The sequence below is a fragment of the Onychostoma macrolepis genome, chromosome 16 (genome assembly GCF_012432095.1).
Source record: "Onychostoma macrolepis isolate SWU-2019 chromosome 16, ASM1243209v1, whole genome shotgun sequence".
NCBI classification, from domain to species: Eukaryota; Metazoa; Chordata; class Actinopteri; order Cypriniformes; family Cyprinidae; genus Onychostoma; species Onychostoma macrolepis.
Genome location: NC_081170.1, coordinates 7,348,296 through 7,374,655, shown reverse-complemented (window position 1 = coordinate 7,374,655; position 26,360 = coordinate 7,348,296). Strand labels below are relative to the sequence as shown.

General features: G+C 37.8%; 5 protein-coding genes across 8 annotated transcripts; 2 read left to right on the top strand and 3 right to left on the bottom strand.

The window, feature by feature from the left end:
- Window positions 1–577: 577 nt before the first annotated feature.
- LOC131522369 (zinc fingers and homeoboxes protein 1-like) lies at window positions 578–7,399 on the bottom strand. Of its 3 annotated transcripts, none has more exons than XM_058747817.1 (4): window positions 6,867–7,399; window positions 5,497–5,761; window positions 2,767–5,088; window positions 578–2,501 (listed from the first exon to the last, which is right to left on the bottom strand). In XM_058747817.1, the coding sequence occupies exons 2-4, from the start codon at window positions 5,654–5,656 to the stop codon at window positions 2,464–2,466; spliced, it is 2,520 nt and encodes an 839-aa protein (XP_058603800.1). In that variant the 5' UTR covers window positions 5,657–5,761; window positions 6,867–7,399; the 3' UTR covers window positions 578–2,463. The 3 variants fall into 3 exon arrangements, with proteins under 3 accessions (XP_058603800.1, XP_058603801.1, XP_058603802.1); XM_058747818.1 differs by having other exon boundaries at window positions 5,497–5,660; XM_058747819.1 differs by having other exon boundaries at window positions 578–5,088; window positions 6,867–7,398.
- A 207-nt stretch (window positions 7,400–7,606) lies between these two features.
- LOC131522302 (ATPase family AAA domain-containing protein 2-like) lies at window positions 7,607–18,701 on the bottom strand. 2 transcript variants are annotated; one of them, XM_058747713.1, is made up of 28 exons: window positions 18,244–18,701; window positions 17,570–17,688; window positions 17,394–17,446; window positions 17,156–17,306; window positions 16,894–16,975; window positions 16,729–16,819; window positions 16,404–16,565; window positions 16,180–16,291; window positions 15,511–15,615; window positions 15,125–15,233; window positions 14,934–15,049; window positions 14,621–14,795; window positions 14,440–14,528; window positions 14,185–14,344; window positions 13,983–14,073; window positions 13,339–13,653; window positions 13,086–13,206; window positions 12,139–12,325; window positions 11,867–12,052; window positions 11,623–11,758; window positions 11,346–11,542; window positions 11,093–11,252; window positions 10,205–10,327; window positions 9,963–10,121; window positions 8,954–9,388; window positions 8,713–8,846; window positions 8,465–8,593; window positions 7,607–7,761 (listed from the first exon to the last, which is right to left on the bottom strand). In XM_058747713.1, the coding sequence occupies exons 1-28, from the start codon at window positions 18,379–18,381 to the stop codon at window positions 7,714–7,716; spliced, it is 4,083 nt and encodes a 1,360-aa protein (XP_058603696.1). In that variant the 5' UTR covers window positions 18,382–18,701; the 3' UTR covers window positions 7,607–7,713. The 2 variants fall into 2 exon arrangements, with proteins under 2 accessions (XP_058603696.1, XP_058603695.1); XM_058747712.1 differs by having other exon boundaries at window positions 17,570–17,706; window positions 18,244–18,700.
- A 304-nt stretch (window positions 18,702–19,005) lies between these two features.
- Window positions 19,006–22,616, bottom strand: psma2a (proteasome 20S subunit alpha 2a). The gene is made up of 8 exons (XM_058748226.1): window positions 22,535–22,616; window positions 21,421–21,497; window positions 21,166–21,298; window positions 20,265–20,387; window positions 20,024–20,105; window positions 19,799–19,872; window positions 19,663–19,720; window positions 19,006–19,291 (listed from the first exon to the last, which is right to left on the bottom strand). Exons 1-8 carry the CDS (start codon window positions 22,573–22,575, stop codon window positions 19,175–19,177), a joined length of 705 nt encoding a protein of 234 aa, XP_058604209.1. The 5' UTR covers window positions 22,576–22,616; the 3' UTR covers window positions 19,006–19,174.
- A 233-nt stretch (window positions 22,617–22,849) lies between these two features.
- On the top strand, window positions 22,850–24,430 carry LOC131522605 (large ribosomal subunit protein bL32m-like). Its single transcript, XM_058748227.1, has 3 exons — window positions 22,850–23,061; window positions 23,728–23,909; window positions 24,035–24,430. Exons 1-3 carry the CDS (start codon window positions 22,971–22,973, stop codon window positions 24,284–24,286), a joined length of 525 nt encoding a protein of 174 aa, XP_058604210.1. The 5' UTR covers window positions 22,850–22,970; the 3' UTR covers window positions 24,287–24,430.
- Window positions 24,431–24,812: 382 nt separating this feature from the next.
- LOC131522112 (large ribosomal subunit protein bL32m-like) lies at window positions 24,813–25,695 on the top strand. The gene is made up of 2 exons (XM_058747363.1): window positions 24,813–25,007; window positions 25,133–25,695. The coding sequence occupies exons 1-2, from the start codon at window positions 24,927–24,929 to the stop codon at window positions 25,382–25,384; spliced, it is 333 nt and encodes a 110-aa protein (XP_058603346.1). The 5' UTR covers window positions 24,813–24,926; the 3' UTR covers window positions 25,385–25,695.
- The last annotated feature ends 665 nt before the right edge of the window (window positions 25,696–26,360 follow it).

Sequence of the window (26,360 nt, the reverse complement as noted above, 5' to 3'; positions counted from 1 at the left end):
AAACATTCATACCTTTTTTTTCATACCTGTTAACTAAGTCCACTTCCAAAAATGTCATTATCACCACATTAAATCCAGCCTATAGGCTATATTTTATTATATTAAAAATCCCATTAGTAATCCTGAAACTTTTTTTTTTTCAACATTTTAACTATGCAAAAGTGCCACTCATGCAATAACACTACTTTTTTTTCACATAGTATTCTTCAATATATTAGAGAAATATTCACAGAAAGGTCTATGTCCTTTTACCTTATTTTGCTTTTTGAATAGTTAAAGCATATCTTTCACCTGTTCCTGACCATGTAGAGTTGTGATTTTATTCTGTATGCCCAAAAGTAAAATTAATAGTCACCTAATACTGTACAGTGATGCAGTGTTACAATTTACTATATAAAATGTAATGATATACTAAAATATGTTTCATGCCATAGCGCCGGTATGATATTTTACAATCTTGTCTCAGTTATTATTAATGAGATTTGAGATTGAAAAGAAGAATGTGATGCCATTAGGACACTTATTGAAAAGACCAACTTTGAGAAGAAAAAGAACAGCATACAGCATTTATTTTTTTCATCCAAATTTATTGTGTTGTCCTCAAACAAGTAGAAAATATATATATTTAGTCTAAATCAAGCAAAAGCCTATTAAAACCGTTCAATTAAATTAAAAGCATTGCACAAGGCCTATGGCTCTGGGAAATAAAGCTTTTGCCACCACAGCGGCATCTACAGATTTTAAGGCTCGTCATGAGTTTCACATCACAATCCATGATGGTTCCAGATCTGTATTACTATTATTGGTGCATGTAAAAATCTGTTTTTCAGAGCCTAGAAACAGACAGTCTAATCTGAATCTGACCATTATTGAAACATTGTAGTTTAACGCTATTAGTGACAGCTGAAGGAAGCACAACATATAACTGGTTTGATTCTAAACTAAAATGCATTCAAAGCAAGATCCCAGTAAGGCTCTCAAACTCTAAAAAACATGTAAGGATCAGTTGTTAACAGTGGAGAGGACACATTTTGCTAAGTTTAAATGTGCTATTTTGTTCAAACAGTACTTACCATGTTCACAGAGGCACCTTTAACCTCTTGCCTATAATACACTACAGTATTCACAGGAAAATGCAGAGGGTTGCAAGCAAGTCAAATGAATTTTCACTAAAAAGTAAGAAATCCAGGACATAAAAAAAAAAAAAAAACACACAACACAGAGCTCTTAAAAATCTGTAAAATATAGGTCTCAAATCACACAAGAATTATTTGAATGATCACCATACACGCAGACCCACTCGTGTAATGGTGAAATTTAACATCGCTATAAATACAAACTTATAAAAGGATTTAAACTACTGGTTGAGCATAAAGGTATATATACAAACTGAACACTTTTTTCCTCCATTCTACTAAATGCCAGATACATGCTGATATAATGAAGATGGTGAATGTCTTACGCAGGGGGTGATATTAAAAGTACCAGTCATAGTGCTGTTTTCATGCACAAATATTATAAAAAGACAACCTCAAATTACACCCACACTGTAATTATTCATCAATAGTTCATGTTTCATTTAGTCCTATAAAACCAAGATATTAATGCAAACCGGAAACACATATTCCTCAAAAGAAATTCTGCAACAGTCATAGAGATGGAAAACATAACACTTCATGATTAGGGCAAATACGCATTATGTTTTCTTAACATGATCCATTAAAATGTGTCAAGCAAATGAAAGTCCCCTTTGCCTACAGGCTTATGAACTGTGTAGAGGAGAAATCTGAGGGAGAACTTACTTCAAAAATGAGCAAACAACAACCAAAAAACAGGAATTCCCCATGTTCCCATTGAATTTTAGAAAATACTTAAACCGTCCAGTTGAAAAACTGCAACATAGTCACATCACCTGTTTATTACAACCATTTCCACAAAGTAACATTCCCCACAAGATGAGTATTAGCTGTTATTGTTTGAAGATGACCCCCATAATGGCAGTCAGCAGGACTACAGGTACGCCTAGAACGTCCTGTTGGGACGTACTGTGCTGTATATCAGATATCCATGGTCAGTATGTAGACAATAAAAAACTGGGAATGAGAGATAAAACACTTTCGTGTCGCTGAATTTGGAAATCCGATTTGAAATGTTTGGTCTCGCCCTACACATATAAGGTGGCTGGTTGCATTTTTTAAGTTCCGTAAATCACGGTAGTTGACAAAGTGCCTCATGCGTCTAATTGACACAATGCATTCATGCATATTCCCTTCATTAGCTATTGTGTCCATTATTAAGGGAACCATAACATTCAATACTATACCTTTGGCACTAAGTGTTCTCCATTTGACTCCAAATAAAAAAAAAAGCCCATTTAAAAGACCCTATAGAGGCTTAGGATGTCTTTGCAAGGGTTAAGGTGCATGATCAATTCTTCAAATTGTATGCATGACATTATTAATATTATTCAAGGGATCTTGAGTTATCACTGCACTTCAGAGCTGCAGAGGGAAAAAAAACACAAAAAACAAACCCTGTTAATGTGCATGATTTCTCAAGGTTTGAATGTAGTCAAACATTCTAAACAAAAACAGTTCTCCTCAATGTTTACGCTAAAAAGATCTTGTCAAACCTTAAGTGAAACTACGTGAAATATAAACAGAATTGGTGCAGTGGTAGAGGGCACGTGGTCGAGACCCAACACAGTCATGGTTTTTCACCAAGGGTCATTGCTCAGAATAAAGCCAACTCAGACAGATCACTGACCCTCAGACACAGACAATGTTTTTCGAACGCTCTGTGGAGGCTCCCAGGTATCGCTGTCATCAGTGTCACCATCCTCTTCATCACCATCTTCATCTCCCAAAGCAGGTCCTTGCTCCTCAACCACGGTCTCATTTTCACCATGTGACTCGTCCTCCTCCTCATCTTGTTCTTCATTTCCCGTTTTATCTTCAAACGGGTTAGTACCCATTTCCTCCTTCCGATGAATCTCCGCAAACCACTCTCTCACCTGCTCGTAGCTCATGTTAGACTTGGCAACAAGCTCATCCAAGTCCTGTTCGTTCAGAAACTTGTGCTTCAAGTAGTACTCCTTCAGAATATCCCGTCCAGACTTGAACCTGATTGGTAAATTCTTCTCCAATTCTGTGTGCTTCTTCACTTTTCTACTACGGGTTCTTCCCCAACCGCGATTTCGAATCCTCCGTTTTCTGTTTTTGTTGCCATTTGTTCCTCCTGCGTTTCCACTTTGATAATAAAAATACCACTTCAAGTTGCCGTTCTTCCAGGCATAGCGTGTATCGCCAAACCAGTTGACGATGTAGGAACGAGGCAGTCTGCTCTCCTCAGCCAGCTGGTCGTATTCTTCCGTCGAGGGCCACTGGGTGCGAACGAACGCAGTCTTCAGAACATGGAGCTGCTCGGGAGTTTTCTTAGTAACCTTCTCTTTGCTCAGCCTCTTTCCTCCAGGTGGAGTTTGGCTCCCCTTCTTTTGGGATGTTTCACCATCTGCTTTTGACTCGGAGGAATCAGGCACAGGGGTTTTTCTTTTTTCTGTGAACCAGGCGTCGATCTCACGTCTGGTAAGTTTGGTCTCTGCCCTCAGCCGGCTGAGCTCTTCATCAGTTGGTGTGTCACATTTCTGAAAGCTTTCCTCAAGGACCACCAACTGCTCTGGTGTCTTTTCTTTAAACTTCTGCAGGGTAAAATCTGGGAAGGGGTTCCAGGTCTTGGCGCGTGTCTCCTTCTCTTTGATGGGCGATGGCGTCGGAGACTGTGGCGTTTCATCGCTAGAGTCGATTACGATGGTAGCACTGCTACTACCCCTGGGATTGTCATTCGCGATGAAGGCGTGGCTGTTCTTAGAATTGCGCTGGTTGTATCGGGTGTCGCTGAACCATTTTTTAATCTCACCTTTGGTGAGGTTGGTCAACTTCATTAGCCTAGCTATCTCTGCATCACTGGCAAACTGATTCTTCAGATAGCTTGCTTTCAATTCGGCCAGCTGTTCCTTGGATTTCTTAGGCCGCAGGCCAAAGTGATCGGCACTGAGTGCGGAGTTCTCCTGAGGGGTCAGCGATGGGGGCTGAATGGTGGTAGCTCTTTTAGTTTCACTGAGCGCAGGGCTTGTTTGATTGGTTGCGATCTTGGGCGTCTGGCTTTGATTGGGCATTCCTGCTACTGTCAGGGTTATTGGGGTGGTCACTGGGAGGCTATTGGCCGTGCCAACCTGTGTCAGAACCAGACCTGGCTGCCCCACAATCTGGCAGGTCTGAAGAATAGACTGCAGGCCATTAGCGGCGGAAAAATGATGGGCTGGGATAACTGTGATGGTCTGGGGAACTGTGTGGACTGTGCCATTAAATTGCTTCCTCCTGGCTTCCTCAACCTCTTCTGGGGTCCAGCTAACGCCATGCTTCAAACGCTGAGCTGAAAACCAGATCTTTATCTGCTCCTCACTGAACTTGGTCTGGGCTGCAAGTCCCATGATTTCAGACACCGATGGGTAGGGGAACTTCTTGTAGGTGTTGACCAGGACTGCATTGGAGTCCATTGCAGCATTATACGTGGGAATACTACTTATTGGTATTAGAAGTTGAGTTTGAGCGCTCTGCTGGGCCTGCAAGGCAGAAAGCACCTGGGCCAAGCCGGCCGGAAGAACCGTCGCAGGGTTCATAACCAGCTTCTTCTGATCTGCTACCAAAGGGTTTGAAATATTGACAAGAACGCTGGGCTTTACAGACTCTGTGAGCAATGGGCTCATGAGTTCTGGTGCCATGGAAGTGCTCATCACTGACGCTTCCAATGGCTCCAGTTCCATCTCACTTTCAGTTACTGCCTCGCTTTCACTCGTGCCTTTTAGAGACACAGCTATTCTCTTGGGTTCAGACTTGCTTTTCATTTTCATTATAGGAGTCTTGCTGAGAGGGATTCCAGTAACTGAGGGGTCATCACTATCCTCCATCTCTGTCTGTACAAAACCACCCTCAGCGGTCAGATCAGAGATGGGCTGCTCTAGTGGTGTTTGACCTGAGCGTTTTCCTGAAGAACGACAATCCTCACTCGAGAAATGGATCCCTTCATATTCTGTAGGGACAGTAAAAGGATTACTTTGATTAGAATCAGTACTGTGCATAAGTGTCTGATAGGTAAAAAGTACATGACTTTTGACTTAAGGTTTTTTTTGTCCTAACCAGCTGCAACCGTCAAAAAGCAATGTGCGACAAGAGGTTGCTTTGGGGTTTTTTTCTCGGTTTTTTTTGCATTCTGCTAGGTAGCTCCACCCACTGTCAAATTCCATTAATCCAAAATCTCACTTATCATAGCTGTATATTAAACATCAAAATATATGTATATATTTTTCAGCATCTAAACTCTTAATGTGAACAATAAAATTACTTGTCGCTAGAAACCTGTCATGTTGCACTTGGTAAGGACACAGCACTATTCCAACCAGGACAAAAAAAAAAAATTGCCTTTAGAAGTGAACTTCACCTGTCTCTGTTTCCATGGGAACCACTGCTCCCTCAGTAGGACCGTCTGCCATACTCTCGGCTCCTTCATTCCCTTCCAGGGCCTCCATATCAGGATCTTGCTCTACGACATCTGACGGAAGCACCATGCAGGGGGTCGTGGACTTCCTTCTGCTCGACATTGTGCTTGTGAATGCGAAAAAGAAAATATGAACTGGCCAGAACCTTCAGGAGGTTGAATTTACATGTTAAACATTAGTCCCATTCCAAGATTTGAGCTCAACATCCTGAAAGACACAGAGAAACAAATACAAACAAACACACACACACACACACACACACACACACACACACACACACGTTATAATGTAAACATGGGACAGTTGACCTATAATTAAAAACATTTACTGATGCATTCATATACACACTAGATCAAATTACCACACAAGTGTAGTGTCTTCTGCTGCATTCCACTGTTAAACCCAATTATTTAGAATTCAATGCTAGTACAACACTGCATAATCTTGGTAGCACTTTACAGTAAGACTACAGTAAGAACACTGAACATGAAACAAAAACTGCCAATAACTCCAAAATATGAGACTGCAATTACAATTATTTAAAATGCACAGTAACATGTTTATTGTGGTTTGATTTTATAAATTCGATTTTGACATATTAATGACTATTTTATGTGGTGCAAAAAAAATAAACTCCCAGACAAACATATATATACATATATAATTAATAAAATTATTACTAGCAATAATAAATGAAAAGGTTAAAGGATCAAAGTTATTTCCCATAACACATTTACTGTTTACTTTAAATACTGCATTAAGAAACAACATAAATTGAAAATGAAGAAAATTAGTTTAGAAATTAACATTTAAGATTAATAAATGATATAAATGACACAATGCATTAACCATTGTTAATGAATCCGGTCCTTTTGTGTCACTATATAATAGGCGTCACCATTGGACAATAGTTCAGTTGCAGACTGAGAAATGTCAGACGTGTTTAGGTGCGTGTTCACTGTAGCGGTTCCATGATACACTGTTGGCACATATGGTAAAACCATGATAATAAATTACCATAATCAAGAACTTAATCGTTATCATTTTACCATGGTACTACCATATGCACAATGGTATTTACCGAACTACCTTTGAGTACCATGGTAATGGTACATACATTTCATGAAAGCACTGTGGTGTTTCCAGATAACATCACTGTACCATGATATATTGTACATGCATGGTACCCCAAGGTTGCTCAGAAAATTACTATGGTATTACCTTGCTACAAAGTATAAAAACAACATAACAGCACGGTACTTTCCGGTACTTTTTGTTAGTGAGGGAGCTTCAGGGATGCGATGGAACTCACCGGCCGCGGGGTTCAGTGTCAGATCGCGGCTCTGGGTGCGAGTATCCTCCGGTTCAGCGGCAGGAAGAGCGGAGGCGAGGCGGACCGAGACCCGCCGCACGTAGAGGGGGGGAAAACCCTGGATGGACCGGACAGATGCCACGCCGATCAGATGTTTCTCTCCCTGATGTCTCTGTTACTCTGTTATTTGGCCGGGCACACTGCGCTGTTGCTTTATGGGTCTCTCAGTAAACACAATAATCATCTGCGCTCATTTTAATGGCAGTTTTTAATGATCATCAGGCGTCACCGCTGTCAGTGTTATACGTCGTGACATCATCGCCAGGCGACTCCCCTCCGCACCGTAAAATCGGCGTTAAAACAACATTTTTGACGTTAATTTGATCAAGACACTCACACAGGACTTTGTGTGGGTCCAATGCACACACTTGTGGACTTTAAAATTGTCCATGCGCTACGAAACCAGAGCATTGACTATAGAAACGTACAACCTCCAAACTATGAAACTGTCCAATCAGAGCCAACGTGCAGTCACGTGACCCTCATGCATCTCTGCATAGATTCAAATGGAATTTTCCCCATGTTTCCAACTAGCTTAATTTAGATTTCATCAGAACCAGGAAAGTATAAACCACAAGTGATTACAACACAGAAGTACTTCAGGCAAAAAGGAGGTGAGATGTTTGTACCATTACCAAACTATATGCTTGGTATAAAAACCAGGTATAAAAGACAATAAGAATTGTGATAACGGCTTTTAATATGCACAACACTCAAAGACATGACTAAAGAATTAGCAAAATATAATTTATAGAACAGTTCTTATAAGAAATATATTGTAGTTTGTTTATAAAAAAGAAAACTGGGAAAACTCTTCAACTTCTTTTGACATCTCCTGGAAAATAAAATAAAATACAGGTTGAATAGGCAGATAGTTAATAAGCCTTTTATATACACTATATTGCCAAAAGTACTGGGTCACCCCCTTCTAATGAACAGGTTTGACTACTCTAGTAATTTCCATGAGTACAAATCTTAATGTTTAAGCATATAATGATATTCTAGGAAATTGTGTGCTTATAATTTTTTTGCTTCCAAAAACTCTTTACCAAACACTAATGACTGTACCTATATGTACATGTCATTGGTGTTTGGTAAAGAGTTTTTGGTTCAAGATCTGCATTTAAAGTCACACCAGAGGTGTTCAGCTTGGATTAGGACTTGGCTTTCTGCAGACCAGTCATGTTCTTCCACACTGACTCAATCAATCATTTCTTTTTGAACCTTGCCTTATACACAGAGGCATTGTGATGTTAGAATAGAAAAGGGTCCTGTCCAAACTGTTGCTTTAAAATTAGAAGCACACAATTCCCTAGAATACCATTATATGCTTAATGTTTAAGATTTTTACTCATGAAATTACTAAAGTAGTCAAACCTGTTCATTAGAAGGGGGTGACCCGATACTTTTGGCAATATAGTGTATATATATATATATACATATATATATATATATATATATATATATATTTTTTTTTTTTTAATTTACTGTACAATCAATAAGGAAGCAGGATGTATTCTTGCATCATCTAAATGTACCTGTATAAGTGCAGTTTTGTTGTAATCTTTCCTGTGTCTATAAATGCTCTGACACAGCAGAGCATAAAGTTTCTCCAGCTGATTGACCTCATATCCCTCCGTCATGTCTACAACTCTCTGTAGAAGTTCCTGAATTAAGAATGAAAACAGATTGAAAACACCTTTCCAACGTAGAAGTCAAATTAATGCACACTACTTCTTTAGTTTTACCACTTCCGGTAATAATAAGAATAAGATATCTGACTTACTTTCAGTTTGTTGTGGTCCACGATAAGAGGCATGTTCTTCTGCTCCAGGATCTTCATGGCAGCATCCACACTGATGAGACTCTGCTGTTCGGCCTGCATCTTAAAACCTCTTGTCATCCGCCTCAGTCTGAACTCTGAAAATCCCATGCAAAGTCAAGTACTGCTTTATGCTCACAGAAACACCACAACTGTTATAAAATAAATGCTAATTTTTTTTTTTTTTTTTTTGTGATTTGCTAACCTGTTCCTGTGTTGTCCTCTGCACTTGGCTCTGTCCTCTTAGGTTCACTGCTCTCTGATTCTTGGACATCATTGTGGCAATCAGTGACATCATTATGGACTGTCTCGACATTTACGTCCTCGTCTTCTGCAGAGGCAGCATTATCAGGTTCTTGTCCTTCATTAGGGATGTTGTTATTCTGTGCTACAGCAGTGGATTCTGTAGGGTCCTCTGCACGAGCGCAGCCATCAGTCTCCATTGACTCACATTCTGCATCTTTCATTTTCTCTGGATCTTCACTCTCAGCCTGTTTTCCATCTTCCTCTTCATCCTCCTCTTCGTCTCCTGATTCTGCTGTGTTAGGGTTGTCTTTAGAGTTCAAATTTGAGCAAGACTTCTTTCTGCGGATGAATCCATTTCTCCATCGATTTTTCCTCTTCTTTTTCATCTGTGAAGCTGTGGATAGATAAAATATTTAATTCACAGCCTGCATGAAAGAAAGCCTACCAATCTAACTTAATGTCAAAACTAGTGGTAAAATATTTTAAGTATATAAGTCAATGCTAAAAAAATTTTTTCTTGTAAATCAAACAATATTGACAAGAAAAAGACAAAATCACTCTTAATTTACTTGGCCTTTATTACTGACACTTTAATTAATTTTTTTAATAAACTGATTTTTTTATTTTTTATTTTATTTAATTGGGACATACTTTTAAAATACATGCCATTATTTTAATGTTAAAATCAACTTTAAAAATATCTTATTATTAAATAAGATTAATATTAACATTAAATTAAAAATGGCATGTAACCTTCATGTAATTCCCAAAAGTAAAACAATTTTACAATGGAAAGAGAAACACTGCCAAATAATAATAATATTGTGGTTTCAAAACTGTTATCAGGTATCATGAAATGTCACAAGTGCTCATAATTTAATCAAAACTACAGATCCTAAAACCTCATGGATGGCAGTTTTGCGAGGCCCTACAGCACTGACGTCAGGCAGTACAGCTCTGTTAGTCACCTGTATTAATTCCTGTTTGACGTGGTGTTATCACTGATTGTGCTGGCACAGGTGTAGCATCTTTACTGGGTGCTGGATCACTCATCTTCTGCTCCACTGTAGCAGACACCTTTGGCAGCACGTGATAGTAGGCAGGAGTGAATCGTGATGAGGTGGAGCCTAATAATAAAACATTAGACATGTGAGTGATGGCTACAGTCTCACTCCTATCAATATATGATCTGAAGTAGTGTCAGTGAAACCTCGTCTGAGGCGAGACTCCTTGATCTCAGCGCAGATCTTCTCGAAGTTCTCATCAAATTCATCTCTGATTATGGCATGCACAGTGTCTTTGAGAGCACAGGCACGGTGTCTGATGAGCCGATCTATTACAAGCACAAACATAGTTACTGCATGCTACAGAAATCACACAAATATTATGTAATTATGCAAAACGCACTTGGAAAGTCATAAAGAATAGTTCTATCCCTGAAATTTGACTGGATATTCTATCAAAGTGAAACAGCCAATGCTGACAAAACAAACCCTTGACCGCAAATTTGAGTATTAATGTGCCAAGTTGAATGGAAACCGTAAACTGCCTACATACAATAAGGTGGTCGTGTCACTAATGTTCAGTAAATAAATCACGAACCAGTTAAAATTTTATAATAAATTACAATTTTACAATGTTTCTGGAAGTCCTTTATGCTCGCCAATGGCTGAATTTAGTTAATCAAATATACAATATAAACCGTAATATTGTAAAATAATATTATACTGAAACTGCCATAAGGTGGCGCCAAGTCTTAATGAGTGAATTATTTAACTGATTCCTTCAAATGACTGATTCATTCAGAAACAAAACAAGTGACTCTTTCTGATGACTGAATCATTGGCTCCAAACCTGGATTCATTCAGTAATGAAACAGTTGTGTGTGTGTTTCTCCGAGATGCACAACAGTTCAACTGTGGCTTTGTTTGGAACTAATTTTCATTTGAGAAATTGAGCAAAAAAGAAAATCCTGTGTCTAAATGTTAACACAATATAAACTTTTTTTTATTCAACTATTGTATAAAGTCAATATCACATCTGCAATCATGCAGATATGGAACTGTTTTCTACTTCATAGCTAAAATTCTCAGCCTACCTGAGGGGTCTCTGTCTGGGTTGTACTCGAGGGCATTCTGCCAGATTAGATCCACATCCTGCAGGTAAGCCGCCACAGTTTCATACTTGTGCAAATCAATTTTGGAGAGAACTGTGGACAGGTCCATAGGCTGTTTGATGACTGTAGTGTAATCGGGAACCTGTCCAAAAAAAAAAAAAAATGAGCACATGGCACTGGTTCACAAATATTAACAGCTGGAGAGAGTTGATACAGAAGGCCATCTTTGCCTTACCTCCTCTGTGTCCACAGGCTTTGTAAATGCCTTAAAGCGTTTGTCCTGAGCCAGTCGGTTGGTGACATCCCGCAGGAAGAGGCGGAGTTCCCTGAGCGTGTCCTCTTCCTGTTCTTCTAGCTTCTGCATCTCCCGCTCAGAGAGCTGGCGGGGAGGCGGTGGAGGGGCCACCGGTAACAGCTCCAGTGCCTGGAGGACTAAGAAGAAAAGAGGAGTTATCACAAATGTGCATGAAAATACTAACAATTTGAAAAACATGAAAAAAAAAAATACTCACCTGCATCTCTCTTAGACACCGGTGCTTTAGCAGCTTGATTTAAAATAAGATCCTCAAAGAATCTGAGCCTCTCCTTCCGAGATGGAAGCGGAACATCGAACACCTCACCATACTCAACATGGAAAAGATCCTGCACCTTTAAACAATAAAAAAATGTTATACAATAACTTTATATCACAAATGGCATTTTATTTACTCTTTAAGCCAAACAAGCTCCAGTACGGTTTATAAGTACATGTGGTACCTCAGGATAGAGCGTGTGGTGAGGAAAGCTGCATGTGGCAAGGAGGAGGCAGGGGCAGAATGAAGGGATGTCCTGCAGGAGACTGATGAATGTGGCCTTTAAAGTGCAGCTCACAGTGTCCCACCAGCGCTGAATGTGTGGAATATACAGAATGCTGGGGGCGGTTCTCCTCGCCTCACAGAAAACCTGATGTACAATACAGATTGACAGTCATTTAATAAAACAAGTTTATCCATGTATCTTGATTTCTACTATAAATTCTGAGTGTTCACCTGTGCACAGGCCTCTTCTGGGGTGGCTGAACTGACCCCATACAACACAGCAACGTCAAGTGTATAAACGGTGAACTTCTCCAGGGCATGGAGAATAGCAGGAGCCAAGTGTGAAGTCTGACCAGAGCCTGATGTCCCACAGAGAAGCAGTCTGGGTCTGAATGAGGTGGGCTGCTGCAGGGCACTCCTATAATACATGTAATGAAAGAAATGAAACACAGCAATGACAGGCAGGTCAAAACAAAAGCTTTTTTTTAGCTTTTTTCAGCTTTGTCTCAAATACCTGCTGAGGTGCCTACCAACACAGCATTAAAAGGCATCATATAGGCACATTCCTAATAAAAAGAATGTTACAAAACTAAGTAGCAACACAAAGATATTGAAGAAACCATCTTTTTAGGCAAATCCTAGAATGCATTACAGCAAAATAATTTGTCCAAGGCACAATAATAACAACTATTAGCATCTTTTTTTTTTTTTACAATATGATAAATAATAATTAAGAATTAGAATAATAATCTAATTAAAATTTGACTTTTACCCAATATGTGTATTATTTTTTTTTATAAATTTTATTTTTTTTACATATGTATGGGCATGATTAAGAAAAACAGTTGTTGATAATAAACTGGATCTGGTAAAAAGCATTTAGAAAAAATACATCCTGTCTTTGAAATCTTTGAATACATATAATTATATCTTTTATCTCATAGCAAGGCTTCCTGTGAACTCATATCTATACACAGTGAGTGAAACCACACATGAACAATTCAGTCAAGAAAAGGGAAATTGTGTATGTGACACGTCATATCACTCGTGTCGGTCCTTTAAATTGGATAACAGTACATTATTTGCCACAATAAAACATCAGAATTTGTTTAGAATATTTCTTATGCTTCACAACATGCACCAAGTCAGCACAGAAGTCAGTTCATCGCATTTCTCACCTGTTCAGATGAAGCGCAGATGCAGACGGTCCAGTGCTCTTCTGGCCTTTATTAGTAATGCACACAGAGGACCCCTCATCTTCACTCTGTAGTAGATCATCTAAGATGCCAGACACACCCTCTAAAATAGAGATTATTTATTTGCATTGATCGGGAATTTCAAAATACAAACTTGATTTTTACATTTCCTAAACAAAACATGAGTGGTTAACACAATATTATGGGGATGAGTGATAAAAATAGTTGTCTTTACCAGCATCTCTTTTCTTCTTGAGGCCCTGCTCTACATGAGGAAAGAGTCTCTGCAGCATCTCCATGGCGTTATTGAGGGCAGAGCTCAGCAGGGGTTCAATAACAGGCGTGAGTGCTTTAGCTGGAGAGGCCACCGCCCTCTGTGAAGCTGGAACCATCTTCCTCATAGCAGAGAGGAAGTCCCGGCCACTCACGCTGATGGACTCCACATCCAGCAGGAGTTTCTGGGAGGATGCATAGATCTGGGGGTAGTGTCTACGCAAGGCACACAGAGCTGCTTCTGAACACACAGCTTTGATGTCTGCGCCGCAATAACCTGGAAGCACAGGGAGAGTTTTGACTATTGGTATACAATCAGGGATGATAGTGCAGTTTATTCTGGATAAGAACTGCCAACTTGGACAGCATGAGACAGTCTGAGGGCTCTGTAAAAGCCAGAATTGAGAGTACTAGAGAGTGGGAATACTAGAACAGCAGAATGTTACATAACACTGCTACTCAAAACCCAAATACAGCAGGTTCTGGAGGTGTGTTGGAAAGCACCAGCCTCTGTGTTGGCACTGAGAAAACTGAGACAAAGGTAAGCTGTTATGCGAGATGCACTCATCAGGTCATTTCATATAGTGGAACAGGAAAAGCTCTTACCAACACACTTGTCTGCCAACTCTTCAAGAAACACATCAGACAGCTGCGGGTCCCACTGCCTAGTATGAATCTTCAAAATATCTTTGCGAGCCTACAGATCAGCAACAATGTCTTGTAGGTTACTTTATAACAAACAAACAAAAAAAACCTGCAGTCGAAAATAAACACTACGGCAGTCCACAACAGAGCTCCAAACTCCCACCTCTCTGTCTGGTAGGTTGAAGAGAAACTCTCTGTCAAATCGTCCAGGCCGTCTGAGTGCAGGATCAATGGAGTCCAGACGGTTAGTGGCTCCGACAACAACCACCTCACCACGGCTGTCTAGCCCATCCATGAGAGCCAACAGAGTGGACACGATGGAGCTTCAGACAAGATAAACAAACTATTTCATAACAGCTTCATAACAGGACAGCAAGAAATGAAAAAAAAAAAATTGCAGAAACACAGACTAACATACCTGTGTATCTGGTCTTGCCGGCTGGACCGAACAGGTGCGATCCCATCAATTTCATCAAAGAAAATAATTGATGGACGCATCTGGTATGCCTTTAAAATTAAAGATGTTGACAAAATTAGGCATTCCTAAATGAACATTTTTAAATGAAATTTAAATTAAGTTACGTTTAAATGTGGGCAACCTGGTCAAACAGGAGGCGGAGCTGTCTCTCAGACTCGCCCACCCATTTGCTGAGGCAGTCTGCTCCTTTTCTCATGAAGAACGCCACCTTCCTCTCACCTTGACTGCACTCGTTTGCTAGGGCCCGAGCTACTAAAGTCTTTCCTGTGCCAGGAGGGCCGTAGAACAGACAGCCTCTGGAAACACATAGCATTCAATCAACATACATTCTGCAAAAGGTGATGTTTAGCATTACCTCTCATTTTTGCAAACCACTGATCAGTCATCCAAATAGGTATTTTAATGTAAATATTTATCAGTAATGCTTTGCATACCTTGGAGGCTGAATCTTAAACTTCTCAAAGACCTCAGGGTAGAGTAAAGGAAACACAACCATCTCCTTCAGTGCAGAGATGTGTTTGCCCAAACCTCCAATGCTGTCAAAGCGCACCTGCACATGGAAACCCAACAGTCAAACACAGGTCTGTACACTTTTTGAATTTCAATTCAAACGGCAAATACTTACTGTTTGGTCAATTTGCATTGGATCAACATCTGCAAGACTTGCTCCAATTTTAATCCTGTCCTTGTGGATTCCCAACAAATCCTCCTTCCGTAAATTCATTGGGAGGCATCTACAAGGGAAATGTGTTAAGATTTTTTTCTAAAACTTTTGTTTAATAATTGCTTTCAAATACAAAGAGCTACAAAATTTACAGATGATGATGTCTAAGAAACAATTCTTATAAGAGCTACAACAGATATAGATTCTCTTTCGCTTGCACAAAACCAAGTACAGTTGTTGTATTTCAGAGCTATGATTGGTCATGTTTGCTCTGCAAGTCTTTGAACCCAGGTGTCTTTGAAAGCATAGCATCTCTAAAATAAAATGTTCTCACTAAAAGCTTTTACCTGTTTATTGACCTGCTACGACTCTTACTTCTCCGCCTCTCAAATTTCTCTTCATCAGAAGAAGAGGACGAGGTGGAGTCACTACTGTGGATGGCATGTCTTCTCCTGAGATAAGAAAGAAAAAAGCACAAAAAGACTATTTTAAACAGCAAAAAAACCTTTATAGCATCATATATATATAGCAACATAATTATGTTAGCGTGACATATCGTAGATTGTTTTTGTTTTTGTTGGAACAGTCCCACTTTGGAAGTCCTTCAATCATCCACATGCACATGTGCTCAAGAAAGGCTGCAAGAAAGCTTGGTCTTACCCATCAACCTAATTTCTGCTACAACTACAGCACAAGAAACACACAAAGTTGAGTGGAAACAAATGAGTGCCTCTGAGATTACAACAAAGACACTACAGTGCAAAGTAGGAATGTGCATTACTAATACTCGACTATTCAAAGTTGGATTTTGGGTGATGAAGCAAGTACTGTTTTTTTGTATACAATGTAATTAACCACTGCATTGTGTCTCTTGTGCAGATCCATTTTTGAAAGAAAACCCTGTAAAGTCAAGACTCAAATTGATACTTAATTATCCAAGACCTTGCTATTTCTTGAAAACTGGATTAAATTATGTTGATAAAGAATTTGGAGAAAAGCAGATGACTAGTACTGACCTGGTGCCCCTCCTGTTGTTGTAAAGGCTCCTGGGACTCGAGGTACTAAATGTATATCTTCGTCTAATTGGGGTGGAGTGACGCTTAAAAAATATGCTCTGCTTTTTTGGCTCTGTAATTAAAAAATATATTAAAAAGCAAATAATGAAACGACGCATGAAACATAAAAAGATGATTTAATTACATTTCAATGCATGTTCTGTTTAATGTACTATAACACCAACCATCAAGAGGCGCCTGGTAACGCACAACAGCTTTTCTTTGTCGAAACTCATAGCGCTTTCCATTGTCTTCTTCGTCTTCATCTTCATCCTCTTCATCTCCCTCATCATTTTCCTCTTCCTCACCTTCTCCATCCTCCACCTCCCCCTCTTGATCACTATATTCTGGAAATCAAATACAGGTTGGTTTAAGTTTCCAAATACATCTGGGGCTAATATAAATGTTTTTTGTTGTGGGGCTGTGATTCAACAGTAACACAGAACCACTGCTAAATAATGGTGCAGTAAACACTGGTTCAGGGTTAATGGGTTCCTGATTCACAGTTACCATTCTCCTGGTTGTCTGAACTCTCTTCTTGTCCTCTTACTGAAGGTTTTGTGATCCTCTTCCTTTTTGTCCCAGAGTAAATTCTCAAATTCTAAAAAGAAACACAAAAACAGTTGAGTGAAGCCCTGACTGATCGCAACAGTACTGGAGGAGTCAATGACACACCTCCTCCTCACTGTCTCTGCTCCTCAGTCTCCGGCGCATCTTCTGCATGTCATCCATCTTCTGAAGTACAGCCTCTGCAGTGCTAAAATAGAAGAAAACAGTCTATGAGAGCCAAGAATCGTGTAAATATCCAGAATATAATATTCTGAATATAAAGGTATATTTTAACTCATCAAAAAAACAGTTCATTAAATCTGACAAATTAGTCACTGTGCTTACAAACACAGAAATATCAGAGCGTGTTTTCTATATTAGTGCATACTTCGTAATGAGCCTGTCATAGAGGACCGACTGGTTTCTAGCGTCAAGCTTATATCGTGTGATTCTGGAGCTACGTCTCACAGCACTGTCTTCTTCTCGCCTTTGAATCCGAGCACGGAGGTTTCGAGAAGTGGGAGTTGACTCCATCTCATCTGACAAAAGAAATTGATTCATTTTTAGTAAGCTGAAAACCAACAAAACTGCTGTCTAATGTTTATCAAATACTCTGACGTGCCCACCTGTGTGCTCATCTGCCGACCTCTCCCCCTCTGCCAGAAGTCTTGGAGATTTTCTATGAATAAATAAATAATAGAACACACAGATTAACAAATAACATCTAATAAATACAGTATAACAGATGGTTAATGATTAAACAAATATAAGAGGACAAGAAATTAAACCATGACACTCCCACCTTAAATGCCTCCCACTTTTCTCATCTTTTGGAGGAGATTTGCTTGTTTGTCCATTCATATCAGCAAAGGTGACCATATGTCTTCCTCTTTGAGCTCTGCTCCTCATGTTGTTTTCCTCCTTTACAGTCAAAAATCCCTAAAAATTGATCATGCATACATCATAGTGTCTGACATGCTATAATCTATATAAAATATTTTAAACAGTATTTCTTCTAACTTTGCAGGACCTCACATTCTATTCGTTGACACGGATTATTTGTACTTTCCAAAGTGTCACACCACATACTATTTGCAGGTGATTAAAATGGTTAAAGTGTATATATTATGCATCGTGTAACAGTGAGCCATAACTTGCTTTGCCAATAAAAGTAAATTCTTATTCTGACTTGCCAACTATCCATCTACAGAAATGCAGATCGCATTTTTGAATCATAAAATACTCCCACAGACATACTCTTTATAAATTATTACCGGTGTATACATTGCACATCAACTTATATGTTTTGGTTTTGTAACAGTTAACGGGTCGCGCGCTTATGCAGTTCCCTCAAGCATCTCGCGCTCTTTTAACAGCCAACTTTGTTTTGTTACCGCGAAAATTTTACTGTAGGCAAACAAAAAAAAAAAAAATTACTAACACATTAGTACTTGTAAAGAAGAGACATTAACTCACATTAGCGGGACTGTCCTCAGCGCTTGTTAAACTGTCATCATGGGCCTTTTTCAGCCGCGCGGACTTTCTCTGAGGCGGGTTCAGAGAGAGAAACTCCGAGCTGCAGTCCATATCACCGTTACTGCGTAGCATCACCATCTTTTACGAGCCTTTTAAGACCCTCAGACCATTCGCTGTCAAACTCACTTCTAAAAAGTTTTTGTCAAGCTTTTAATACGCCTAATACTTTGAACGATAAAGCATCGTTTTGAAAACGAACTCCGCGCCTCCTTGATTTCTGGCGCCACAAACGTCACTTTCAGTCAAATGACACAACGCATAATACGAATGCGCTGGCGAGACAGAAACTAGAGCCGTTTAAGCGAATGGCCGCACTAACAACACATTTTCTTGTTCCAAATACAAATGTGATATTCAAATGGACATGATTAAACTATAAAACAGAAATTTCTGGACCTCTCACTGCCAAAAACTTTGAAGCTTTTATATGTACAAGTATCCGATTTTGCGTAGGAATACTGTTGGAAAGGAGTACCGGCTTATTTTTTGGCGCGCCATAAGTGACGCGGCGCTCAAGATTCTGATTGGCTGTCGCAGGCCAAACCCCCTCATGAGCTTGTTTTTCGACTCTCAAACACAGAATAATAACTGTCATTTCAGATGGAAGTTAAAGTTATAAAACCAAATGTTAAGTATTCTCAGTCCTCTTTTATGCATGACTAATATATTGCACAACAGAACAAATGGAAACAGTCAAAAGAATTTCAAAAGACTTGTTTATTTTTTTCCTTTAGTAAGAAAGAAAAGCAAAATATAAACAATACAACTTTCACTTATTTCCATGCCTTTACATGTCTCAAACTCAAGAATAAGTACTAATGAAGTTGTACTAGTGAAGACAAGTGCTCAATCTACAACTTGAAAAGGTGATTTAAGCAATGGCGGCTAGATAGTCTTTCACCTCCGCTGGAGTCAGTCGCCTAAATCCTGCTTCATTGCAGATTCCCACCTCAATGTTGTCCTCAGTCATTTGACCTTCAAAGCTTTCCTGTAACAAAAGTAGTTATAGTTAACATTGATGTTTGACATTAATGCAAACAGGGTTTATTCAGCAAGTCAATTTGAGGCTTTGGCAAGTAAATAAAACGTCACACTTTGTGACAGTTACAGTCTCAGTGAGATATTGACTCTAGCTCGCTTGTCACCAATGCACAATGAAAAACAGCTAGATAAAAAGATTTAATTCCTACAGGGAAACAATATTTTACAATGCAACAGACCGTTTCACAGCTACTAAATATTTTATTTTAGATCTTGTATGCAAATAATAATGGTATCTAATACATTACTTCAATTAACAGACCTTTAGCAAATGTGGCTGGGTTGTGAATTATTATAATATAATTCTATAATTATTACCTTAAGAGTCAGAATAGCAGTGTGAATCGCATCTTCCAGTTCCAGATCCTTGTTGTATCTAAAACAGGAAAATGAAACAAATGAGATGTTGTACATTTAGGAAGACTAAAAGGGTTTCATTTATTACGTTTTATACCTTTTTTCAAGGAATGTTTTCCCATTCACATAGTTCTTCCCCATCGCTGTGGCTTTCCATGCAAAGTATGCTCCCTTAAACAGATCAAAGTCCAGCTTATTTTTCGAATACAGTGCATAATAAAGAGCTTAAATTTTAAGAGGCAATTATTTTCAGTTCAAATTTAAAGATTACACTAATACAATAAATGAAATTAAATAATACCAAAGTGAATAATAAGCATACCGAGGGATCTGATTGGAAAAGGTATGGACGGTCTTCATCCCAGCCAGCAATCAGGAGTGACACACCGAATGGCCGAACACCTCTGTGTCAAAACAATAGCATGACAAAATCTGCATGTTATGCCACTGTCAGTTTGGTAGATGCATATTGTTTTAAATTTTGCAAAAGAGCTGTTTGTAGGGCAACTTTCAGAACAATTGTAACAGTGGTAAATTGTGCAATGGAGACATATCACACGTACCCTGATTGTGTGTACTCCTGCATAACAGAAGCCACTCTCTGAACAAGCTGCCCTGTAGGAATCGGCTCCTGATAGACCAGGAAGTACTGCTGAGCCAGCTTCCGTGCCCTTCGCACCAGAACCCTGCAAACATGATAAAAACCCATTACAACAACTCTTATTTAGCATCTTGTCTTTGCCATATAATCCCACCTTTCTATTTAAATTACGACAATATGAAAAATCTGACATTTTTACTGAAAATGGACTCAGCCACAGGCCATCCAAGATGCAGATCAGTGTGTTTCTTCATTGAAATGGATTTGAAGAATTTAGCATTGCATCACTTGCTCACTTATACACAGATCAAGCACTGTTTACAAGTGAAAACAGTCTAAAACAGCATTTTAATGTGAGAGGACAAACAGGGGATGGACTTTTTCATTAGAGGAAGTGTTATTATGGATTTTGACTTGAGGTGACAGTTTAAAGTTAAAACACCTAAATAATGGATGTTTCCTACATACATGCAGCTTTTCGCCTCACAAGATATTAACTGATAGCTTGAAGTGGTATGGATTACTTGTGTATTATTGTGATGTTTTTATCAGCTGTTTGAACTCTCATTCTGACGGCACCCATTCAATGCAGAGGATCCACTGGTGAGCAAGTGATGTAATGCTGCATTTCTCAAAATCTGTTCTGATGAAGAAACAAACTCATCTATATCTTGGATGGCCTGAGGGCGAGCAAATTTTCATTTTTGGGTGAACTATTCCTTAAAATATTTAAAAACATTAAAACAATAGCTTTGAATGTCAAATACGCTTTTTTTTTTTAACAAGACTGCCTTACACGTGCTTTATATTAAGAATCATTAATTATTATATAGCGTTTGATCATGTAGGCTCCAAATCCATACCTGTAGTCTGGACCCATGCCACTGTAGACCATACCAATGTGTTTGGTTATGGGCTCTACTTTGTGAACACTTTGCTCATCATACAATATCGATTTCTGCTTCTTTTCCGTAGCAAGAACAACCCCATTTGAAGCTGTGAAAACGAAATGAGGATAAAATGAAAGCTCATAATAAGCACATGCTAAAACCATAAAGTTTTCTAAATAATGCAAAGTTAAGACACACATAATAAATAAATAAAAGAACATTACTAACCTTTTATTCCAACTGAAGGAGCACCAGCTGCTACAGCTGCCAGAGCATACTCAATCTGTACCAACTTCCCTGAAGGGCTGCAAACAGAAAAATAAGAAAAGTGTTGCAATTGTAAGGTGAAGTATATTTTGACATGTTGACTAGGGTTAATGTTGACTTGGATTTAAAAAATTGTATATGTTAAAACATATATAAAGCTTTGTGTTGTATTGTTACTTTACCCATTTACAGACTTCAAATATACAAATTAGGATTATTAAATATGCACAATAAAAGTGCTACTGTCCTTATTTACATTTAGTCATTTAGCAGACCCTTTTATCCAAAGCGACTTACAAATGAGGACAATGGAAGCAATCAAAATCAACAAAAGAGCAATTATATGCAAGCGCTATAACAAGTCTCACTTCGCTTAACGCAGTAGCAAGTTTTTTTTTATTATTATATAATAAATAAAAAGAAAACAGATAGAATAAAAAAAAGAATAGAGAAAGCTAGTGTTAGAGGCCTTTTATGCTTTTGTTAATTGCATAATAAATAAAAAGAAAACAAATAGATAGAATACAAAAAGATTAGAAAAGCTAGTGTTAATTTTTTTTAAAGAATAGAATAAGAATATAAAAATATAAAGTGATAAAAATGTTATACTTTTACATTGTCACAAAAATGTTGCGTTTAGTTATACTTTATTATAATAATAACAAAAAAAAACAGTACTGATAATTATAAACCGCATGTTCATGTGGATTCAGGAGTTATATACAAGAATAGCTTCCCACGATACACAGAAAGTGAAAGTAAAATAAGCAAGTTCCAATCGCAAAGACAAAACTGAGCCCAAGTATGTCCTTTAAACACCTACGAGAGTGTTCAATTAGTTGCTTTGGAATTCTTATGTGTTTAGTTCATCCTGTTCATGAATGTTGATGCACATGAATAAAATAAGCACTGCATCACAAACGCAGTGACTCTGCATCAGCGGCCGGATAATGATTTAACGCCTCTGATTGACGGAAAGCTCACCACAAAACTCGAGCTTCGCGATTCGCTAAAAAACACATTCGTTTGATCTTCATGAGCACACTGGATATAACAAAATCATGATGTTTATTACCTGAAAGTGGTGAGGGAGAAACTGTACCCTCTTTCTGCCATGACTGTGTCTGACTGATGGGGAAGTGACGACACGCGCTTAATTGATCTGATTGGCTGAAAGAGTTACTGGGATTGCTTAATGAATTGTGGGTATTGCAGCCCACAAGGATAAGTTTATAAATAACTTTGGATGTTTGGTTTTATTTTACCTGGCACCAATTAAAATCATGTAATAATTAAAACATTTATTGGTTTAATCATATAATTTGAACATATTTCGCCCACACCCGCTCAGAAATAAAGCTGAATTTTTAAAACGCTGTACTACAAATCCCAGAATGCACGGGTGCAGAACAAGGCGCATGCGCAGTAGGTCTTTTTTGGCGCTGTGACCGTGAGGATGTTAGGTCTGTAACTTACGTGTTAAATTAATCTGAAATACAATACCGCATATAATGTCATTATCTGGTTTACTTCATTTTGTCGGACGCTCTCTGCAGCGTCTGGAACTCCGTTTAGCGCAAGCAACGGGTTTTGACAGCTTCGGTGAGTGCATTTACTGTAATGTCATGTGTTATACTCTCTTCCACTCATATCACTATACATACACTTATTTCCCAATTAAGCTTAATTTAATATTTTTTTTTTCATTCTGACTGACCATTCCTATGTGATATTAAATTTTGGAGTTTGTTTTGTAAGTCATTATATCTGGTAAGTGAAGGGCTCAAGGAGACGCATGGCAATCTGTTGTGTTTTTAAGAGGAAGTACTACAAGGTTAAATAGAATAAAAAGTCTCTTTAATCGGAATGAAATGTTGCCGTTATTTTTTTTTTTCTTTAGATATGTTTTCTTAATTTATGTGGCTAATTAGGCAACATGTTATTAAAAATATATGTGGAACAAAAACAAATATGGAACATGCATGCAAAATGCGGATTGATAGCTGATATGATAGCTTCAATAATTGATAGCTTCTTTTTTATGTTTCTTAATTAAAAAGTGTTTTTTATAATTATTTAAAAATATATATTTTTAAATATTTAAAGCACTTTGAACTCGAGTTTATCTCTCTTTTATAAAAAAATAATAATAAATGGACAGTGTTCAGGGTAAAGTATATTTAAAATGCTACTGTGTGTTTAAAAATAATTTGAGTAACTCCGTTTGATTATTATTTTATTAATCTATCACATAAATATTTTCTTCAGGTCCAGCTCTGGCAGTAAATGGTCCCCAGATTCTTCCTCAATCCCATCACAGCAGCGATGAAGAAAACTCTGAGCCCAGTTTCTTGGACAGTATCTTTTGGATGGCAGCTCCTAAAAAGAGAAGAACCATTGAAATAAATCGTTGCAGAAGACGACACCCAAATAAACTGATAAAAGTCAAGGTAAGATCTCACTGGTATTATATAAATTAAATTATATTAATTAGCATGATGTAAATTAAAAAAAAACTTTAAATGTTATACTGTGCTGTAGTAAACGGCAATTTATCCTTGTTTTTCTTTTCCAGTACAACATTGAGCCGTGTCTGGAGTGTGGCAACATGAAACTGAAGCATACTCTGTGTGGATTCTGCTATGAAAAGGTCAGGAAGGAGACCGCAATGATACGAAAGCAAATCTCCATCATGGAAGGCAGACCTCTCAACACTCCTGCTGTAGAGTCTGTTGTTTTATATGAAAATGAAACACCCTCTGAAGCAGATAAGGACAAGAGAATAGTAGAACGCCACAGAAAACGCCCTTATTGGTTTAACATGTAACTGCAATGAAATAAAGACTTTTGTTGAATAAAGATCACAGTTTCATGTTCATGAACTATTTTGTGAATGCGCTTAAGTTAACTGTTTAATTGATTAGTTATCATTTTTATACATTTGTTTTGTTGTTTGATAACAGTCCTTGGCTCAGTTCATGTAATGTTTTAGTTGAAAAATGAGTGATATGTCATTTTAATAGCTGTACGTAGCTAGAGGCTGTTGTCCACAGTACTATATGAAATTATTTAAGATAAATACATTTATTTGAAAATTGAAGTAATATGCAATAAAATACTGTACCATATTGTAAAAATCAGAGTTGACATGGCTAATTACGATATTATCTTAAGTCATCATACACCTATTGTGAAGGCTTTTGTCGTCAATTATGGAAAAGGGTTTAAATGAAAGTTGAAAATAATAATAAATGGACAGTGTTCAGGGTAAAGTATATTTAAAATGCTACTGTGTGTTTAAAAATAATTTGAGTAACTCCGTTTGATTATTATTTTATTAATCTATCACATAAATATTTTCTTCAGGTCCAGCTCTGGCAGTAAATGGTCCCCAGATTCTTCCTCAATCCCATCACAGCAGCGATGAAGAAAACTCTGAGCCCAGTTTCTTGGACAGTATCTTTTGGATGGCAGCTCCTAAAAAGAGAAGAACCATTGAAATAAATCGTTGCAGAAGACGACACCCAAATAAACTGATAAAAGTCAAGGTAAGATCTCACTGGTATTATATAAATTAAATTATATTAATTAGCATGATGTAAATTAAAAAAAAACTTTAAATGTTATACTGTGCTGTAGTAAACGGCAATTTATCCTTGTTTTTCTTTTCCAGTACAACATTGAGCCGTGTCTGGAGTGTGGCAACATGAAACTGAAGCATACTCTGTGTGGATTCTGCTATGAAAAGGTCAGGAAGGAGACCGCAATGATACGAAAGCAAATCTCCATCATGGAAGGCAGACCTCTCAACACTCCTGCTGTAGAGTCTGTTGTTTTATATGAAAATGAAACACCCTCTGAAGCAGATAAGGACAAGAGAATAGTAGAACGCCACAGAAAACGCCCTTATTGGTTTAACATGTAACTGCAATGAAATAAAGACTTTTGTTGAATAAAGATCACAGTTTCATGTTCATGAACTATTTTGTGAATGCGCTTAAGTTAACTGTTTAATTGATTAGTTATCATTTTTATACATTTGTTTTGTTGTTTGATAACAGTCCTTGGCTCAGTTCATGTAATGTTTTAGTTGAAAAATGAGTGATATGTCATTTTAATAGCTGTACGTAGCTAGAGAGGCTGTTGTCCACAGTACTATATGAAATTATTTAAGATAAATACATTTATTTGAAAATTGAAGTAATATGCAATAAAATACTGTACCATATTGTAAAAAATCAGAGTTGACATGGCTAATTACGATATTATCTTAAGTCATCATACACCTATTGTGAAGGCTTTTGTCGTCAATTATGGAAAAGGGTTTAAATGAAAGTTGAAAATAATAATAATGTGATTGGGACCCCAATATGAAGCAGACTTAAAAGTCACATGACAGTGTAAACCATGTTACTATTATCCTGTTTAATATCAAAACACCATTTTTATTTTCACTGATGATACATCATTGTAGATATCCACAAAAAACATTACCTTAGAATATGTCCAAAAACATTGTATTACTATAGCACATGTACAAAAATCTGTTATTTTAAAAAATAAAATAAAGAACATTATTACGCACAACAGCCACAACTAAGAGATCGTAATGTAATTCAAAGAAGGTTTTGGAACTCCAACCTCTTCTGCGCATCCCATCTGCGCACCTCTTGCGCAGCTGCGAGTATCTAGAATCTCAAATGCGCCGCTCTCAGGACTATACCAAAGTCACTATAGTTAAGGGGTGTTCAAAATTCAGTACAACTGCATTTCTACAGTTTGTGTAAATAAAGATGCATCTATTAGCATTTAATAGTAATTATATTAATAGTCAATTCATTTAAAGACTACTCATAAGTCTATACGATGCATTTAATAGGGATAATTTACTATAAACGTAT

Excerpts from the sequence above, each read along its gene's own strand:
- LOC131522369 (XM_058747817.1), bottom strand. The coding sequence starts at position 5,656 with ATGTCGAGCAGAAGGAAGTCCACGACCCCCTGCATGGTGCTTCCGTCA. Across the intron at positions 5,089-5,496 it reads TCCCATGGAAACAGAGACAG|AATATGAAGGGATCCATTTC; the intron begins GTGAAGTTCACT and ends CTGTCCCTACAG. Across the intron at positions 2,502-2,766 it reads AACATTGTCTGTGTCTGAGG|CTCTGAAGTGCAGTGATAAC; the intron begins GTCAGTGATCTG and ends TTCCCTCTGCAG.
- LOC131522302 (XM_058747712.1), bottom strand. The coding sequence starts at position 18,381 with ATGGTGATGCTACGCAGTAACGGTGATATGGACTGCAGCTCGGAGTTT. Across the intron at positions 16,566-16,728 it reads TTCAGACAACCAGGAGAATG|AATATAGTGATCAAGAGGGG; the intron begins GTAACTGTGAAT and ends TTTGATTTCCAG. Across the intron at positions 12,326-13,085 it reads TCTGCGCTTCATCTGAACAG|GAGTGCCCTGCAGCAGCCCA; the intron begins GTGAGAAATGCG and ends CATGTATTATAG.
- psma2a (XM_058748226.1), bottom strand. The coding sequence starts at position 22,575 with ATGGCAGAAAGAGGGTACAGTTTCTCCCTCACCACTTTCAG. Across the intron at positions 20,388-21,165 it reads GGCATGGGTCCAGACTACAG|GGTTCTGGTGCGAAGGGCAC; the intron begins GTATGGATTTGG and ends TCATGTTTGCAG. Across the intron at positions 19,873-20,023 it reads TTTTCCAATCAGATCCCTCG|GGAGCATACTTTGCATGGAA; the intron begins GTATGCTTATTA and ends GATCTGTTTAAG.
- LOC131522605 (XM_058748227.1), top strand. The coding sequence starts at position 22,971 with ATGTCATTATCTGGTTTACTTCATTTTGTCGGACGCTCTCTGCAGCGT. Across the intron at positions 23,062-23,727 it reads AACGGGTTTTGACAGCTTCG|GTCCAGCTCTGGCAGTAAAT; the intron begins GTGAGTGCATTT and ends TATTTTCTTCAG. Across the intron at positions 23,910-24,034 it reads ATAAACTGATAAAAGTCAAG|TACAACATTGAGCCGTGTCT; the intron begins GTAAGATCTCAC and ends TTTCTTTTCCAG.
- LOC131522112 (XM_058747363.1), top strand. The coding sequence starts at position 24,927 with ATGGCAGCTCCTAAAAAGAGAAGAACCATTGAAATAAATCGTTGCAGA. Across the intron at positions 25,008-25,132 it reads ATAAACTGATAAAAGTCAAG|TACAACATTGAGCCGTGTCT; the intron begins GTAAGATCTCAC and ends TTTCTTTTCCAG.